Source organism: Pristiophorus japonicus, chromosome 32 (assembly GCF_044704955.1).
Source record: "Pristiophorus japonicus isolate sPriJap1 chromosome 32, sPriJap1.hap1, whole genome shotgun sequence".
NCBI lineage: Eukaryota > Metazoa > Chordata > Chondrichthyes > Pristiophoridae > Pristiophorus > Pristiophorus japonicus.
Genome location: NC_092008.1, coordinates 2406060 through 2423040, shown reverse-complemented (window position 1 = coordinate 2423040; position 16981 = coordinate 2406060). Strand labels below are relative to the sequence as shown.

At 54.4% G+C, this 16981-nt stretch overlaps 1 protein-coding gene across 1 annotated transcript; it reads left to right on the top strand.

The window, feature by feature from the left end:
• Window positions 1-4983: 4983 nt before the first annotated feature.
• Window positions 4984-16911, top strand: LOC139240591 (RLA class II histocompatibility antigen, DP alpha-1 chain-like). Its single transcript, XM_070869137.1, has 6 exons — window positions 4984-5161; window positions 10926-11198; window positions 12262-12543; window positions 14586-14709; window positions 15707-15781; window positions 16722-16911. The coding sequence occupies exons 1-5, from the start codon at window positions 5077-5079 to the stop codon at window positions 15744-15746; spliced, it is 804 nt and encodes a 267-aa protein (XP_070725238.1). The 5' UTR covers window positions 4984-5076; the 3' UTR covers window positions 15747-15781; window positions 16722-16911.
• The last annotated feature ends 70 nt before the right edge of the window (window positions 16912-16981 follow it).

Genomic DNA, 16981 nt, shown 5'->3' with positions numbered 1-16981 from the left:
CCAGTCTGCGTAGCACCTCCTCCAGGTTGTGGAGGTGTTCTTCAGTATCGTAACCCGTAATGAGGATGTCGTCCTGAAAAACCACCGTCCTTGGAATCGACTTGAGGAGGCTTTCCATATTTCGCTGGAAGATCGCGGCGGCCGAGCGAATCCCGAACGGACATCTGTTGTACTCAAACAACCCCTTGTGTGTCGTGATGGTGGTCAGCTTCTTCGACTCACTCGCCAGCTCCTGGGTCATGTAAGCTGAGGTCAGGTCCAATTTTGAAAAAAGTTTGCCACCGGATAGCGTCGCAAAGAGGTCCTCCGCTCTCGGTAGCGGGTACTGGTCTTGGAGTGACACACTATTGATGGTGGCCTTGTAATCGCCACATATCCTGACCGACCCATCCGCCTTGAGCACCGGCACGATCGGGCTCGCCCAGTCACTGAATTCGACTGGCGAGATGATGCCTTCCCTCAGCAGGCGGTCCAATTCGCCTTCTATCTTTTCCCGCTTCACGTATGGCACCGCTCTGGCCTTGTGGCGTACTGGCCTGGCGTCCGGGTTTATGTGAATCACTACCTTGGTCCCCATGAAAGTGCCGATGCCGGGTTGAAATAATGAGTCAAATTTGTCCAGAACCTGTGAGCATGATACTCGCTCCACAGAAGAAATTGCATTGACATCGCCCCATTTCCAGTTCATGACAGCAAGCCAACTCCTCCCCAGTAGTGCGGGACCGTCCCCTGGGACAATCCAGAATGGCAACCTGTTCTCCGAATCTTTGTGGGTCAAGACTACCGTGGTGCTGCCTAGCACCGGAATGATCTCCTTTGTGCATGTCCGCAGCTGTGCGTCAATCGGCAATAATTTTGGCCTCCTGGCCTTGGACGGCCACAACTTGTCGAACTGTTTGATACTCATCAGGGACTTGCTGGCCCCCGTGTCTAGCTCCATTAATACTGGGATGCCATTGAGGAGCACTTTCATCATTATCGGTGGCGTCCTGGTGTATGAACTGTATACGTGCTCCACATGAACTCGCTGAACTTCAGCTTCCAGCGATTTCCCCCAGTGTCCATTTGGCCTCGTAGGGCTTACATTGGGCCCGTCCTCCTCGTACATCAACCTGGCTGCAGGCTTCCTGCACATATGCACCAAGTGACCGCTGACGTTGCAGTTTCTGCAGGTATATTGCTGATACCTGCAAGCTCTCGCTGGGTGTTTGCCTCCACACCTCCAGCATGAGCTAGAGGCCCCATTGTTGGAAACAAAGGTCCATTACCAGTCGATCGTCTCTGACTGTCTCTGTAACTGTCCTTAAGCGCACCATTGACAGGTGTTGATGGCCCCATTACAGGCCGCATTGTCCCTTGCAATGGCATGAATTGCCGTTCAGCTAGCCATTGTCTCTGTTGAATTCCCCCTTTGGGTTCGACTACATGCTGGGGCATGTCCGATTGCCCTTGTCTGCCTGGAGAGCTGTGTTCCGCGTTAACAATGTTGACTCCCTGGTCGTTTGCCGCATTTGAGCCAAGATTTTTGTCATACATCATTCTGGTCTCTTCCTCCCCCGAGATAAATGTCTGGGCTATCAGAGCCGCCGCTCCCAAGGTCAAATCTTTGGTCTCAATCAGTTTCCTGAAAACCCCAGCGTGCCCGATGCCCTCAATAAAAAAGTCTCGCAGCATCTCCGCTCTGCATGTATCTGGGAACTTACATAGGCTCGCCAGTCGCCGGAGGTCTGCCACGAAGTCTGGAACGCTTTGCCCTTCTCACTGCCGGTGAGTGTAAAACCGGTGTCTCACCATGTGCATGCTGCTCGCCGGTTTAAACTGTTCTCCGATCAACTTACTGAGCTCTTCGAACGTCTTGTCCGCCGGCTTCTCTGGCGCTAGAAGGTCCTTCATCAGGGAGTACGTCCTGGATCCACAAACCGTCAGGAGATGGGCCCTGCGTTTGTCGGCCGAATCCTGTCCCAACCATTCCTTAGTGACCAAACTTTGCTGTAGTTCTCAATAAAGTCGTCCCAATCATCACCAACACAGTACCTCTCTTCTGTGCTGCTAGTGGCCCTGCTCGCATGGTTTAAATCCCAGTTTCTCATCGCCAGTGATATGTCCTTACTATGCAGTATAAATGCACACGAGGCCCATACTTGAGAGAATCTCACTCTGTGACCAGTTACCTTTATTACCAAGACCTCAAGTGATGAAGGTGGGTGGAGCTTCCCCTTTTATACCTGAAAGTCCAGGTTAGGAGTGTCTCCCACAAGTTCACCACCTAGTGGTCAATGTTCTCAAGGTGTACAACTTAGGTCAGATTATACATGGGTTACACTGATCGTTCAATACATGACAACTACACCCCTCCCTATCTCTGTAACCTCCTGCAACACTTACACCCCTCCCGATCTCTGTAACCCCCTCCATCCCCTACACCCCTCCCTATCTCTGTAACCCCCTCCATCCCCTACACCCCTCCCTATCTCTGTAACCTCCTCCAGCCCCTACATGCCTCCCTATCTCTGTAACCCCATCCAGCCTCTACACCCCTCCCTATCTCTGTAACCTCCTCCAGCCCCTACACCCCTCCCTATCTCTGTAACCCCCTCCAGCCCCTACACCCCTCCCTATCTCTGTAACCCCCTCCAGCCCCCGGATCAGCAGTGGGACAGAAGGTTGATGCGAGCGAGGGTTAATGAAGCCACTTACCGCTCCAGCCCTCCACCGCGGCCACGACAGTCACCATCGCCACCAGGACGGTCCCTCGGGAGCAAGCCGGCATCTCGACGGGAGGCCGAAGGATTGGCGAGCCGTCTGGGCTGTCGGTGTGTCTCGTCCAAGCGAGGAATGGTTCTGAATCGCTCAGGTACAGACGCTCGGCTTACCAACCCGACTCCTCCCACACACAGCCGTCGGCTTGGAAACTCCCCCAGCACTCACATCGCCCAACCTCGCCAACACCAGACAAGGCTTCTTTCGTCAATTCATTCACTTCCTCTTCCTCGTGTCTTGCTCAAGACGTCCATTAAAGGGATGGTTTCCATTAAAGGGAGAGTATCGGCATCAAACGATGTGACTGGTGGGACACGCAGTGATCAGGTGTCGTTCTGGGGCCCGCTTGTTAGGGGGACATGGGCTACTCATCATCATAGGCAGGCCCTCAAACTGGCCACCAAGCTCATGGTCTACAGGGCTGTAGTGATACCCGCCCTCCTGTGTGGCTCAGAGACACGGACCATGTACAGTAGACACCTCAAGTCGCTGGAGAAATACCACCAACGCTGTCTCCGCAAGATCCTGCAAATCCCCCGGGAGGACAGACGCACCAACGTTAGTGTCCTCGACCAGGCCAACATCCCCGGCATCGAAGCACTGACCACACGCGACCAGCTCCGCTGGGCAGGGCCACATTGTCCGCATGTCCCCCCCGACACGAGACTCCCCAAAGCAAGCGCTCTACTCGGAACTCCTTCACGGGCAAACGAGCCAAAGGTGGGCAGAGGAAACGTTACAGGGGACCACCCTCAAAGCCTCCCTGATAAAGTGCAACATCCCCACCGACACCTGGGGGTCCCTGGGCCCAAAGACCAGTCCGCCCTAAGTGGAGGGAGTGCATCCGGGAGGGGCGCTGAGCACCTCGAGTCTCGTCGCCGAGAGCGTGCAGAAACCAAGCGCAGGCAGCGGAAGGAGCGTGCGGCAAACCAGTCCCACCCTCCCCTTCCCTCAACCACCGTCTGTCCCACCTGTGACAGGGACTGTGGTTCCCGTATTGGACTATTCAGCCACCTAAGGACTCATTGTTAGAGCGGAAGCAAGTCTTCCTCGATTCCGAGGGACTGCCTATAGAATCATAGAAACATGGAAATTAGGTGCAGGGCAGGCTATTCGGCCCTTTGAGCCTTCACCGCCATTCAATATGATCATGGCTGATCATGCAACTTCAGTACCCTACTCCTGCTTTCTCTCCATACCCCTTGATCCCTTTAGCTGTAAGGGCCACATCTAACTCCCTTTTGAGTATATCCAACGAACTGGCCTCAACAACTTTCTGTAGGAATTTGTTCTGGTAGAGAATTCCACAGGTTCACCACTCTCTGAGTGAGTGAAGCTATGATGATGCTGACAGTTAATTACTTCCAAATGTGGTCTAACCCAAGGTATATGGAGACAAGAACTGTGCACAGTGCTCCAAGTGTGGTCTAACCCAGGTATATGGAGACAAGAACTGTGCACAGTGCTCCAAGTGTGGTCTAACCCAGGTATATGGAGACAAGAACTGTGCACGGTGCTCCAAGTGTGGTCTAACCCAGGTATATGGAGACCAGACCTGTGCACGGTGCTCCAAGTGTGGTCTAACCCAGGTATATGGAGACCAGACCTGTGCACGGTGCTCCAAGTGTGGTCTAACCCAGGTATATGGAGACAAGAACTGTGCACGGTGCTCCAAGTGTGGTCTAACCCAGGTATATGGAGACAAGAACTGTGCACAGTGCTCCAAGTGTGGTCTAACCCAGGTATATGGAGACCAGACCTGTGCACGGTGCTCCAAGTGTGGTCTAACCCAGGTATATGGAGACAAGAACTGTGCATGGTGCTCCAAGTGTGGTCTAACCCAGGTATATGGAGACCAGACCTGTGCACGGTGCTCCAAGTGTGGTCTAACCCAGGTATATGGAGACCAGAACTGTGCACAGTGCTCCAAGTGTGGTCTGACCACACAGATGGACAGTGGTACAATTGTAGCAAGACTTGTTTACTGTTATACTTAAACCCTCTTGTACTAAAGAGTTAAATGTTGCATTTGACAGCCGACAGGCCAGGGGAAAATCACCTTCAACCCACCTCCCCGGGAAATTCCCCGGGACTTGTTTCCTGCATGACCGGTTTCGGCATCTTGATCCGGTGCCAAGTGTCGGATGAGTTAGGATCTCTGTGCCAAAAAAACCTGCAGCCAATGAGACGCGCGGAGGGCGAGACTGAATTCCTTCACTGGGAAGGGAGGCTTGAAAACTCATCGGCCGAGGTGCTGGGGCAGAGCGGTGATTGGGACGGGCTCTGCGTGCACTCTCTGAACCTTCCTGCAGCAGCATGACCTCGTTGGCCAACGTGGGAGCGCGTGTCTTCCTACTCATCGCGCTGTCTCTGGCCACGGCAACACGGGCAACAGATCTCGGTGAGTGCGCTGTGTGTGTGTGTGTGTGAATGAATGCCGACGTTTGTCTGCTCCTCTCTCCAAGGGTTAAGTCACGTGGGGAGATTGCAAAAAAACAGGGACGTGCCCCCCCCGGGAATTTAGAAGTTTAACGGGCGAACTGTTCGACGTTTTCAGGATATCAGGGGGAACAGAGGATGGGTAGAGAGAGACAATCTCCGCAGGTTGGGGGGCCTCGGACTAGGGGGCAGCTTCTAAATATTAGAGCCAGACCTTTCAGGAGTGTAATTAGGAAACACGTCTCCACACACAGAGGGTGGTAGGCGTTTGGAACTCGCTTTCACAATCAGCAGTCGATGCTGGGGGTCAATTGTTAATTTTAACCCTGCGATTAAAGGGTTATGGGCCAAAGGCGGGTAGATGGAGTGAGGTCGCAGATCAGCCCTGAGCTCATCGAATGGTGCAACAGGCTCGAGGGGCTGAATGGCCTCCTCCTGTCCCTAATGTAACAGGCTCGAGGGGCTGAATGGCCTCCTCCTGTTCCTAATGTAACAGGCTCGAGGGGCTGAACGGCCTCCTCCTGTTCCTAATGTAACAGACTCGAGGGGCTGAACGGCCTCCTCCTGTCCCTAATGTAACAGGCTCGAGGGGCTGAACGGCCTCCTCCTGTTCCTAATGTAACAGACTCGAGGGGCTGAACGGCCTCCTCCTGTCCCTAATGTAACAGGCTCGAGGGGCTGAACGGCCTCCTCCTGTCCCTAATGTAACAGGCTCGAGGGGCTGAACGGCCTCCTCCTGTCCCTAATGTAACAGGCTCGAGGGGCTGAACGGCCTCCTCCTGTTCCTAATGTAACAGGCTCGAGGGGCTGAATGGCCTCCTCCTGTCCCTAATGTAACAGGCTCGAGGGGCTGAACGGCCTCCTCCTGTTCCTATGTTCTCGCTGTGCATCGTGGGTCACAGGATTGGTCTTGTAGCCGTCTCCTATCTCTGAGCCGACCCTGCCCCCTGGCCGTGGGTTTGGGGGGGCGCCGTGCGGCTCTAAGCCATCGCTGGGCGCTGAGGGCGAACTATCTCTGTAACCCCCTCCAGCCCCTACACCCCTCCCTATCTCTGTAACCCCCTCCAGCCCCTACACCCCTCCCTATCTCTGTAACCCCCTCCAGCCCCTACCCCCTCCCTATCTCTGTAACCTCCTCCAGCCCCTACACCCCTCCCTATCTCTGTAACCCCCTCCAGCCCCTACACCCCTCCCGATCTCTGTAACCTCCTCCAGCCCCTACATCCCTCCCTATCTCTGTAACCCCCTCCAGCCCCTACACCCCTCCCTATCTCTGTAACCCCCTCCAGCCCCACATCCCCCCGAGATCTCTGCACTCCTCTAATTCTGACCTCCTGACCATCCCTGATTATAATCGCTCCACCATCGGTGGCCGTGCCTTCTGTTGCCTGGGCCCCGAGCTCTGGAACTCCCTCCCTAAACCTCTCCGCCTCTCTCTCCTCCTTTAAGACGCTCCTTAAAACCCACCTCTGTGACCCAGCTTTTGGTCACCTGTCCCTAATTTCTACTTGTGTGGCTCGGTGTCTAACCTTTATCGCATCATCACCATCATGGGCAGTCCCTCGGGATCGAGGACGACTTGCTTCCACTCTTAGCATGAGTCCTTGGGTGACTGAACAGCCCAATACGCGAGCCACAGTCCCTGTCACAGGTGGGACAGACAGTGGTTGAGGGAAGGGGAGGGTGGGACTGGTTTGCCGCATGCTCCTTCCGCTGCCTGCGCTTGGTTTCTGCACGCTCTCGGCGACGAGACTCGAGGTGCTCAGCGCCCCTCCCGGATGCACTTCCCCCACTTAGGGCGGACTGGTCTTTGGGCCCAGGGACTCCCAGGTGTCGGTGGGGGATGTTGCACTTTATTAGGGAGGCTTTGAGGGTGGTCCCTTGTAACGTTTCCTCTGCCCACCTTTGGCTCGTTTGCCCGTGAAGGAGTTCCGAGTAGAGCGTTTGCTTTGGGAGTCTCGTGTCGGGGGGACATGCGGACAATGTGGGCCCTGCCCAGCGGAGCTGGTCGAGTGTGGTCAGTGCTTCGATGCTGGGGATGTTGGGCCTGGTCGAGGACGCTAACGTTGGTGCGTCTGTCCTCCCGGGGGATTTGCAGGATCTTGCGCAGACAGCGTTTGTCGCAAAACGCTCCTGTGACGCGCACGGCGAACGTTGACGGCGCTATATCAATGCACATTGTTGCTCGTTTGGGGCTTGAATTTCAGGTCACCTGGCAACGCAGAACTGCCCACCAGTAGGTTTGCACCGCCTTGGGCCTTGTCCTTTAACCGAGGGAAGTAGCCTGAGATACCGTCAGCAATGTGCGCCATGTTCTTCTGTACCCCACTCTCGCGCCCGAAGAGTAGAGTGGTCGGCGCCTGATTTAGCGCCCACTTCCGTCGCGGGGCGTTCCCGAGGCGGTGGGGGCAGGAAGTCGTTATCAGCCAACGATACTTGTCGGCGACTTTGAAAGTTATCGCCCGATTCCCGCGCGACGAAGTTCGCGTGCTCCTGCGCCCTACTGAGTTTTGTCACCTTATCGCTGTGTCTGTTTCGTGCGGCACTGCGCGTGGACCGGAGGGACTCACCCTCCGTGGCCTGGGACCCCCGTGACTGTGACCGGACAGGGCACCAAATTGCCCACCGCCCGAGAGTAGTCACGCCCCCCCCCCCCCCCCCCCCCCCCCGTGAGCGCACCCGGCCCAACCAGTCCGCCTCACACAACTGCGACACCCCCTTACACTGAAACATTCTAACGCTCCATCCCAACCGGAGCCACGTGATCTCCTGGGAGAGGCAAAAACCAGATAAAAACCCAGGCCAATTTCAGGGAGAGAAAAATCTGGGAAAATTCCTCTCCGACCCATCCAGGCGATCGACACTAGACCAGCAGATCACCCTGGCCGTATTCTATTCCCTGCAGTACTGACCATTATATCTGCGTCGGCCAACAAAAGGTCACCCAGTCTAATCCCAATGACCAGCTCTAGGTCCGTAACCCTGCAGGTTACGGCACTTTAAGTGCCCATCCAACCATCTCTTAAAAGTGGTGAGGGTTTCTGCATCCACCACTCTTCCAGGCAGCGAGTTCCAGATCCCCACAACCTTCTGCGTAAAGAAGCCCCCTCCCTCAAATCCCCTCTAAACCTTCCACCAACCACCTTAAAACTATGCCGCCTCGTAATAGCCCCCTCCATCAATGGAAATAGGTCCTTACTATCCACTATGTCCAGGCCCCTCAATATTTTGCACACCTCAATGAGGTCTCCTCTCAACCTCCTCTGTTCCAATGAGAACAAACCCAGCCTATCCAATCTGTCCTCATAACTAAGATTCTCCATTCCAGGCAGCATCCTAGTAAATCTCCTCTGCACCCTCTCTAGTGCAGTCACGTCCTTCCTATCATTTGAGTACAGGAGCAAGAACGTCTTACTCCAGTTATACAGGGCCTTGGTGAGACCGCACCTGGAGATTCTTGAAGGACGTTCTTGCTATTGAGGGAGTGCAGCGAAGGTTCACCAGACTGATTCCTGGGATGGGCAGGACTGTCGTATGAGGAGAGATTGGGTCGACTGGGCCTGTATTCACCGGAGTTTAGAAGAATGAGAGGGGATCTCATTGAAAGGTATAAAATTCTGATGGGGTTGGACAGACTGGATGCGGGGAGGATGTTTTCCCCGGGGCTGGGAAGTCTAGAACAAGGGGTCACAGTCTCAGGATACGGGGTAGGAAATTTAGGAGCGAGATGAGGAGAAATGTTTTCACTCCGAGGTGGTGAACCTGTGGAATTCTCTCCCACAGAAGGCTGTGGAGGCCAAGTCACTGAATATATTTAAGAGGGAGATAGATAGATTTCTAGACACAAAAGGCATCAAGGGGTATGGGGAGAAAGCGGGAATATGGTGTTGAGATAGAGGATCAGCCATGATCGTATTGAATGGTGCAGGCTCGAGGGGCCGAATGGCCTACTCCTGATCCTATTTTCAACGTTTCTATGTTTAACTGGCTGTGGTGATGAGGTTGCATGGCTACTAATTTGCACACGGAGTCGACCGTGCAAAAGTTAACTCCTTATCCTGAATGTCTTGTTTTCCAAAAATGTGCATTCCGTAGAGTTCTTTGTACTCCTGGTGTTCTTGCAGACTTGTAGTCTCTGGGGTATCACTGTCTTTGTCTGTATGCCTAACCAAGTGACGTTCTTGAACACAGAGATCGCTTTCAATGGCTGGTGCCTGTTCACCTCCCAGGTAGCCCCACAGTTTTTCTTAACTTTAAAACAGTTGGCATGTGGCCTCCGCCTGTGCCTTGTTCCAAGAAAAATAGCTGTATCTGACCGTGTCCCAGTGATATGCGCGGCAGAGTTGCCCGCCGGGAATTTGAGTGCGGGTTTCTGGTCCTGATCATTTGCACACAGAGAATCTGACGCTTAAACATAACAGTGACAAGTTGCAAATCAAGTTCTGGCGTTTAGAAGAAGGAGAGGCGATTGCATTTAAACATCTCCGATTCTGAGGGGGATCGACAGGGTAGATGCAGGGAGGATGTTACCCCCGGCTGGAGAGTCTAGAACCAGGGGTCACACAGTCTCAGGATAAGGGGTCGGCCATTTAGGACTGAGATGAAGAGGAATTTCTTCACTCGGAGGGTGGTGAATCTTTGGAATTCTCTGCACCAGAGGGCAGTGGAGGCTCAGTCGTTGAGTATATTCAAGGCTGGGATCGGTAGTTTTTTGGACTCGAGGGGAATCGAGGGATCGGGCGGGAAAGTGGAGTTGAGGTCGAAGATTTTTGAGCAATAAGGGAGTGGAGGGTTACATAGAAACATAGAAAATAGGTGCAGGAGTAGGCCATTCGGCCCTTCGAGCCTGCACCACCATTCAATATGATCATGGCTGATCATGCAACTTCAGTACCCCATTCCTGCTTTCTCTCCATACCCCTTCATCCCTTTAGCCGTAAGGGCCACATCTAACTCCCTTTTGAATATATCTAACGAACTGGCCTCAACAACTCTCTGTGGTAGAGAATTCCACAGGTTCACAACTCTCTGGGTGAAGAAGTTTCTCCTCATCTCGGTCCTAAATGACTTACCCCTTATCCTTAGACTGTGACCCCTGGTTCTGGACTTCCCCAACATCGGGAACATTCTTCCTGCATCTAACCTGTCCAATCCCGTCAGAATTTTATATGTTTCTATGAGATCCCCTCTCATTCTTCTAAATTCCAGTGAATATAAGCCCAGTCGATCCAGTCTTTCTTCATATGTCAGTCCTGCCATCCCGGGAATCAGTCTGGTGAACCTTCGCTGCACTTCCTCAATAGCAAGAACGTCCTTCCTCAGATTAGGAGACCAAAACTGAACACAATATTCCAGGTGTGGCCTCACCAAGGCCCTGTACAACTGCAGTAAGACCTCCCTGCTCCTGTACTCAAATCCTCTCGCTATGAAGGCCCACATGCCATTTGCCGCCTTCACCGCCAACCTTCAATGACTGATGTACCATGACACCCAGGTCTCGTTGCACCTCCCCTTTTCCTAATCTGTCACCCATTCAGATAATATTCTGCCTTCGTGTTTTTGCCCCCAAAGTTATGGGGAGGGGGCGGGGAAGTGGAGCTGAGTCCATGATCGGATCAGCCACGATCGTATTAAATGGCGGAGCAGGCTCGAGGGGCCGAATGGCCGACTCCTGTTCCTAATGCTTATACTCTTTGTGACTTGTCTGCCGTTTTGCCCATGTCTAGATTTTGAAAAAATTGCAGCAAGGTTGTACTACAGCTACTCTCCTGACTCAGAAACCAGTGTAGACATTTTCAACGTCAATTCCACCCCCTTCATGATCTACGATTTCGGAGCGCGAACCTTCGTCATCAACGGGAAAGAGACGGACGGGAGTGAGGAGCTGGGTCCGGAGGAAGTGACTTATTACCAAGAGAGGGCTCGAGGATTCCAATCACGGCTGCAGAGCATCACCAAGGAAATGATAACCCTGACACACGCTGCTAAAGTCCCCAGCAGTAAGTTGCAGACTGGTGCCGTTCAATGCAGCTGGCCATAAGGTATTCCCTCAGTCCCGCCTCTCCGACAGTACGGCGCTCCCTCAGTACCTCCCCTCCGACAGTGCGGCGCTCCCTCAGTACCTCCCCTCCGACAGTGCGGGGCTCCCTCAGTACTGCCTCTCCAACAGTGCGGGGCTCCCTCAGTACTGCCTCTCCGACAGTGCGGGGCTCCCTCAGTACTGCCTCTCCGACAGTGCGGGGCTCCCTCAGTACCTCCCCTCCGACAGTGCGGTGCTCCCTCAGTACCTCCCCTCCGACAGCGCAGTGCGGCACTCCCTCAGTACTGCCTCTCCGACAGTGCGGCACTCCCTCAGTACTGCCCCTCCCACAGTGCGGCGCTCCCTCAGTACCTCCCCTCCGACAGCGCAGTACGGCACTCCCTCAGTACTGCCCCTCCGACAGTGCGGCGCTCCCTCAGTACCGCCCCTCCGACAGTGCGGCGCTCCCTCAGTACCGCCCCTCCGACAGCGCAGTACGGCACTCCCTCAGTACCGCCCCTCCGACAGTGCGACGCTCCCTCAGTACCACCCCTCTGACAGTGCGGCGCTCCCTCAGTACCGCCCCTCCGACAGTGCGGCGCTCCCTCAGTACCGCCCCTCCGACACTCTGGCACTCCCTCAGTACCGCCCCTCCGACACTGTGGCACTCCCTCAGTGCCACCCCTCCGACACTGTGGCACTCCCTCAGTACCGCTCCTCCGACACTGTGGCACTCCCTCAGTACTGCCCCTCCGACACTGTGGCACTCCCTCAGTACTGCCCCTCCGACACTGTGGCACTCCCTCAGTGCCGCCCCTCCGACACTGTGGCACTCCCTCAGTACCGCCCCTCCGACACTGTGGCACTCCCTCAGTGCCGCCCCTCCGACACTGTGGCACTCCCTCAGTACCGCCCCTCCGACAGCGCAGTGCAAATGCACTTCTCTCCCCGCGCTCCCCCAGTTCCTGTTCTGGTTCCTGGGGCCCCCCCTCCGACAACAAGGGAACCTTTGGAGACCGGTAACGCTATCATTTCCGTTGCAGAGAAGCCAGAAGCCGAAATCTACACGGAGAAAGACTACGCACCGGGCCGGCCAAACATTCTGTATTGTTACGCCGAGAAATTCTACCCGTACGAGATTGAAATGAAGTTCCTGGTCAATGGGAGGGGATTTGCCGGGCAGGTCCATTCACTCCCGGTCCTGGTGGAGGACGATTGGACCTTCAATGTCTTTGCCTACATCCGGATTGAGCCACAGGACGGGGACACTTACAGTTGCCAGATTGATCACCCCAGCCTCGACAAACCGCTGACAGTTGTGCTGGGTAGGTCAAGTAGGGACACACGGGCAATGGTGGATGGGTAAAGGTCAGCTGGTCCATCCAGGATGTCCCACACAATTGTGTATCACTCAGTACTGCCCCTCCGACAGTGCGGCGTTCCCTCAGTACTGCCCCTCCGACAGTGCAGCGCTCCCTCAGTATCGCCCCTCCGACAGTGCGGCGCTCCCTCAGTACTGCCCCTCCGACAGTGCGGCGCTCCCTCAGTATCGCCCCTCCGACAGTGCGGCGTTCCCTCAGTACTGCCCCTCCGACAGCTCAGTGCGGTGCTCCCTCAGTACCGCCCCTCCGACAGTGCGGCGTTCCCTCAGTACTGCCCCTCCGACAGCTCAGTGCGGTGCTCCCTCAGTACCGCCCCTCCGACAGTGCGGCGCTCCCTCAGTACTGCCCCTCCGACAGTGCGGCGCTCCCTCAGTACTGCCCCTCCGACAGTGCGGCACTCCCTCAGTACTGCCCCTCCGACAGCTCAGTGCGGTGCTCCCTCAGTACTGCACTGGGAGTGTCAGCCTGGATTTATGTGCTCGAGTCTCTGGAGTGGGACTCGAACCCACAACCTTCTGGCTCTGAGGCGAGGGTGCTGCCCACTGAGCCACGACGGACACAAACGCTGGGCAAGGAGAGGGGCAGCCTGAGGTATCTCCACGGTTGAATATCCTTCCAGCTTTCCTCCATACGCCAGCTCGTTGGAGCTTTCCGGCGATCGTTGTGTGCTCCAGGTGCGCTGAAACCCTTTCGCAGTGCAGTCACTGCCCTTAGAGACACAAACATGAAGAACAGCCATTGGTGGTGAGCTAATGGGTCACTGAGTACCTGATCGAGAAACAGGGGCAGGAGTCGGCCATTCGGCCCCTCGAGCCTGCACCACCATTCAATAAGATCCTGGCTGATCATTCCCTCAGTACCCCATTCCTGCTTTCTCTCCATACCCTTTAATCCCTTTAGCCGTAAGGGCCACATCTAACTCCCTTTTGAATATATCTAACAAACTGGCCTCAACAACTCTCTGTGGTAGAGAATTCCACAGGTTCACAATTCTCTGAGTGAAGAAGTTTCTCCTCATCTCGGTCCTAAATGGCTTACCCCTTATCCTTAGACTGTGACCCCTGGTTCTGGACTTCCCCAACATCGGGAACATTCTTCCTGCATCTAACCTGTCCAGTCCCGTCAGAATTTTATATGTTTCTATGAGATCCCCTCTCATCCTTCTAAACTCCAGTGAATATAAGCCCAGTCGATCCAGTCTTTCTTCATATGTCAGTCCTGCCATCCCGGGAATCTTCGCTGCACTCCCTCAATAGCAAGAATGTCCTTCCTCAAGTTAGGAGATCAAAACTGAACACAATATTCCAGGTGGGGCCTCACCAAGGCCCTGTACAACTGCAGTAAGACCTCCCTGCTCCTATACTCAAATCCTCTCGCTATGAAGGCCAACATATCATTTGCCTTCTTCACTGCCTGCTGTACCTGCATGCCAACTTTCAATGACTGATGTACCATGACACCCAGGTCTCGTTGCACCTCCCCTTTTCCTAATCTGCCGCCATTCAGATAATATTCTGCCTTCGTGCTTTTGCCCCCAAAGTGGATTACCTCACATTTATCCACATTATACTGCATCTGCCATGCATTTGCCCACTCACCTAACCTGTCCAAGTCACCCTGCAGCCTCTTAGCATCCTCCTCACAGCTCACACCGCCACCCAGCTTAGTGTCATCTGCAAACTTGGAGATATTACATTCAATTCCTTCGTCTAAATCATTAATGTATATTGTAAATAGCTGGGGTCCCAGCACTGAACCTTGTGGTACCCCACTAGTCAAATGGGCCACCCCTTAGTCTGAGACTGTGCCCCCTAGTTCTAGATTCCCCCACGAGGGGGAAACATCCTCTCTGCATCTACCCTGTCCAGCCCCCCTCAGAATCTGATACGTTTCGATAAGATCACCTCTCATTCTCCTAAACTCCAATGAGTACAGGCCCAACCTGCTCAACCTTTCCTCATAAGAATTTGTCGATTTTTACACAGGTCAGTCGGCAAGAAATCGGAGCAGGATGCCGGACTCTGGGACCATTGTTTGCACTGTGGGAGTTATCCTGGGAGCTCTGGGCTTGGCGATTACCCTGTTCCTGATCGCTAAAATATGCAAACGGTGAGATCCACGCAGCCTTATCCTTTTCTGTTTCTGCACCGTGTAATATTGAGCTACCCCCTCGTTGACCACTGCTCCACCCAGTGGTCTAGAGTGGTATCATCATCGGCAGTCCCTCGGAATCGAGGGAGACTTGCTTCCATTCTGAAAGTGGGTTCTTCGGTGGCTGAACAGTCCAATACAGGAATTACAGACCCTGTCACAGGTGGGACTGATAGTGGTTCGAGGAATCTGCCACCCAGCTCATGGTCTACAGGGCTGTAGTGATGCCCGCCCTCCTGTATGGCTCAGAGACATGGATCATGTACAGTAGACACCTCAAGTCGATGGAGAAATATCACCAACGCTGTCTCCGCAAGATCCTGCAAATCCCCCGGGAGGACAGATGCACCAACGTTAGCGTCCTCGACCAGGCCCAACATCCCCCAGCATCGAAGCACTGACCACACTCGACCAGCTCCGCTGGGCAGGGCCACATTGTCCACATGCCCCCGACACGAGACTCCCAAAGCAAGCGCTCTACTCGGAACTCCTTCACGGGCAAACGAGCCAAAGGTGGGCAGAGGAAACGTTACAGGGACCACCCTCAAAGCCTCCCTGATAAAGTGCAACATCCCCACCGACACCTGGGAGTCCCTGGCCCAAAGACCAGTCCGCCCTAAGTGGAGGGAGTGCATCCGGGAGGGCGCTGAGCACCTCGAGTCTCGTCGCCGAGAGCGTGCAGAAACCAAGCGCAGGCAGCGGAAGGAGCGTGCGGCAAACCAGTCCCACCCTCCCCTTCCCTCAACCACTGTCTGTCCCACCTGTGACAGGGACTGTGGCTCCCGTATTGGACTGTTCAGCCACGTGAGGCCTCATGTTAAGAGTGGAAGCAAGTCTTCCTCGATCCCGAGGGACTGCCGATGATGATGAGTGAAGGTGTGGGTAGGGAGACTCAACGTTCGGGCGTTTCGAAGGCGACGGGCAGCGACTGATACCTCCGTTAATTCCCTTCCAGGCCGGCTAAGCTTTGCGCTGGACGGGTCGGCAAGCAGTGAGCTCGAGGGAGAGGATGGAGACGTGACGGAGAAAGGTCAGTGTGATTAACCCCATTGCAAGTTCCACCCGGTGTCACCGTCACGGTGACCAGACACGGCATTGGTTCACGATCCAGTGTCCGGGAACTTTAACCCCGTCCCAAACATTCTCCAACGGTTCCATCTGACAGCAACCGAGCACACATTGAAACATCGCGGATTAACCCCGTCATCCGCAACAGAAATCCAGTGTCGAATGGACACAGGCCCACAGGAAAACACAGGCCCAGAACTCAACACCAATTGGCACTGTGTTTAATGGGAGTGTTTGATGGGACAGTGTATAGGGAGCTTTACTCTGTATCTAACCCCCTGTCCCTGCCCTGGGAGTGTTTGATGGGACAGTGTCGAGGGAGCTTTACTCTGTATCTAACCCCCTGTACCTGCCCTGGGAGTGTTTGACGGGACAGTGTAGAGGGAGCTTTACTCTGTATCTAACCCCCTGTACCTGCCCTGGGAGTGTTTGATGGGACAGTGTAGAGGGAGCTTTACTCTGTATCTAACCCCCTGTACCTGCCCTGGGAGTGTTTGATGGGACAGTGTCGAGGGAGCTTTACTCTGTATCTAACCCCCTGTACCTGCCCTGGGAGTGTTTGATGGGACAGGGTAGAGGGAGCTTTACTCTGTATCTAACCCCCTGTACCTGCCCTGGGAGTGTTTGATGGGACAGTGTAGAGGGAGCTTTACTCTGTATCTAATCCCCTGTACCTGCCCTGGGAGTGTTTGATGGGACAGTGTAGAGGGAGCTTTACTCTGTATCTAACCCCCTGTACCTGCCCTGGGAGTGTTTGATGGGACAGTGTAGAGGGAGCTTTACTCTGTATCTAACCCCGGATGCTGACACCGAGTGTAGGACAAATACCGAACATGTTTAAACGACCTGGACCGGATTCACGTTGCAATATGGTAAATACTTGCCGTCTGCTTTGTCTCCAGATTCGGCGTAAGTTCGATCAGAGACCATCCATTCTTCACCGACAGGAGGATCATGGGACGTTGTGTCAAACAGAAACATTAATTGGAGATTCATCGTTTGCTTGTGGGGTGATTTTAGCCGGTAACCGATATTGTTCACAGGGGCTGGGGTAATCTTCTGTCTATACTCTTGATCAGTAAACACAATGGCAACCAGCTTGTCAATTCTTCATCCATGATTCTTGCCGCGGGGAAATCTAATTGATAACTGGTGCTGAACA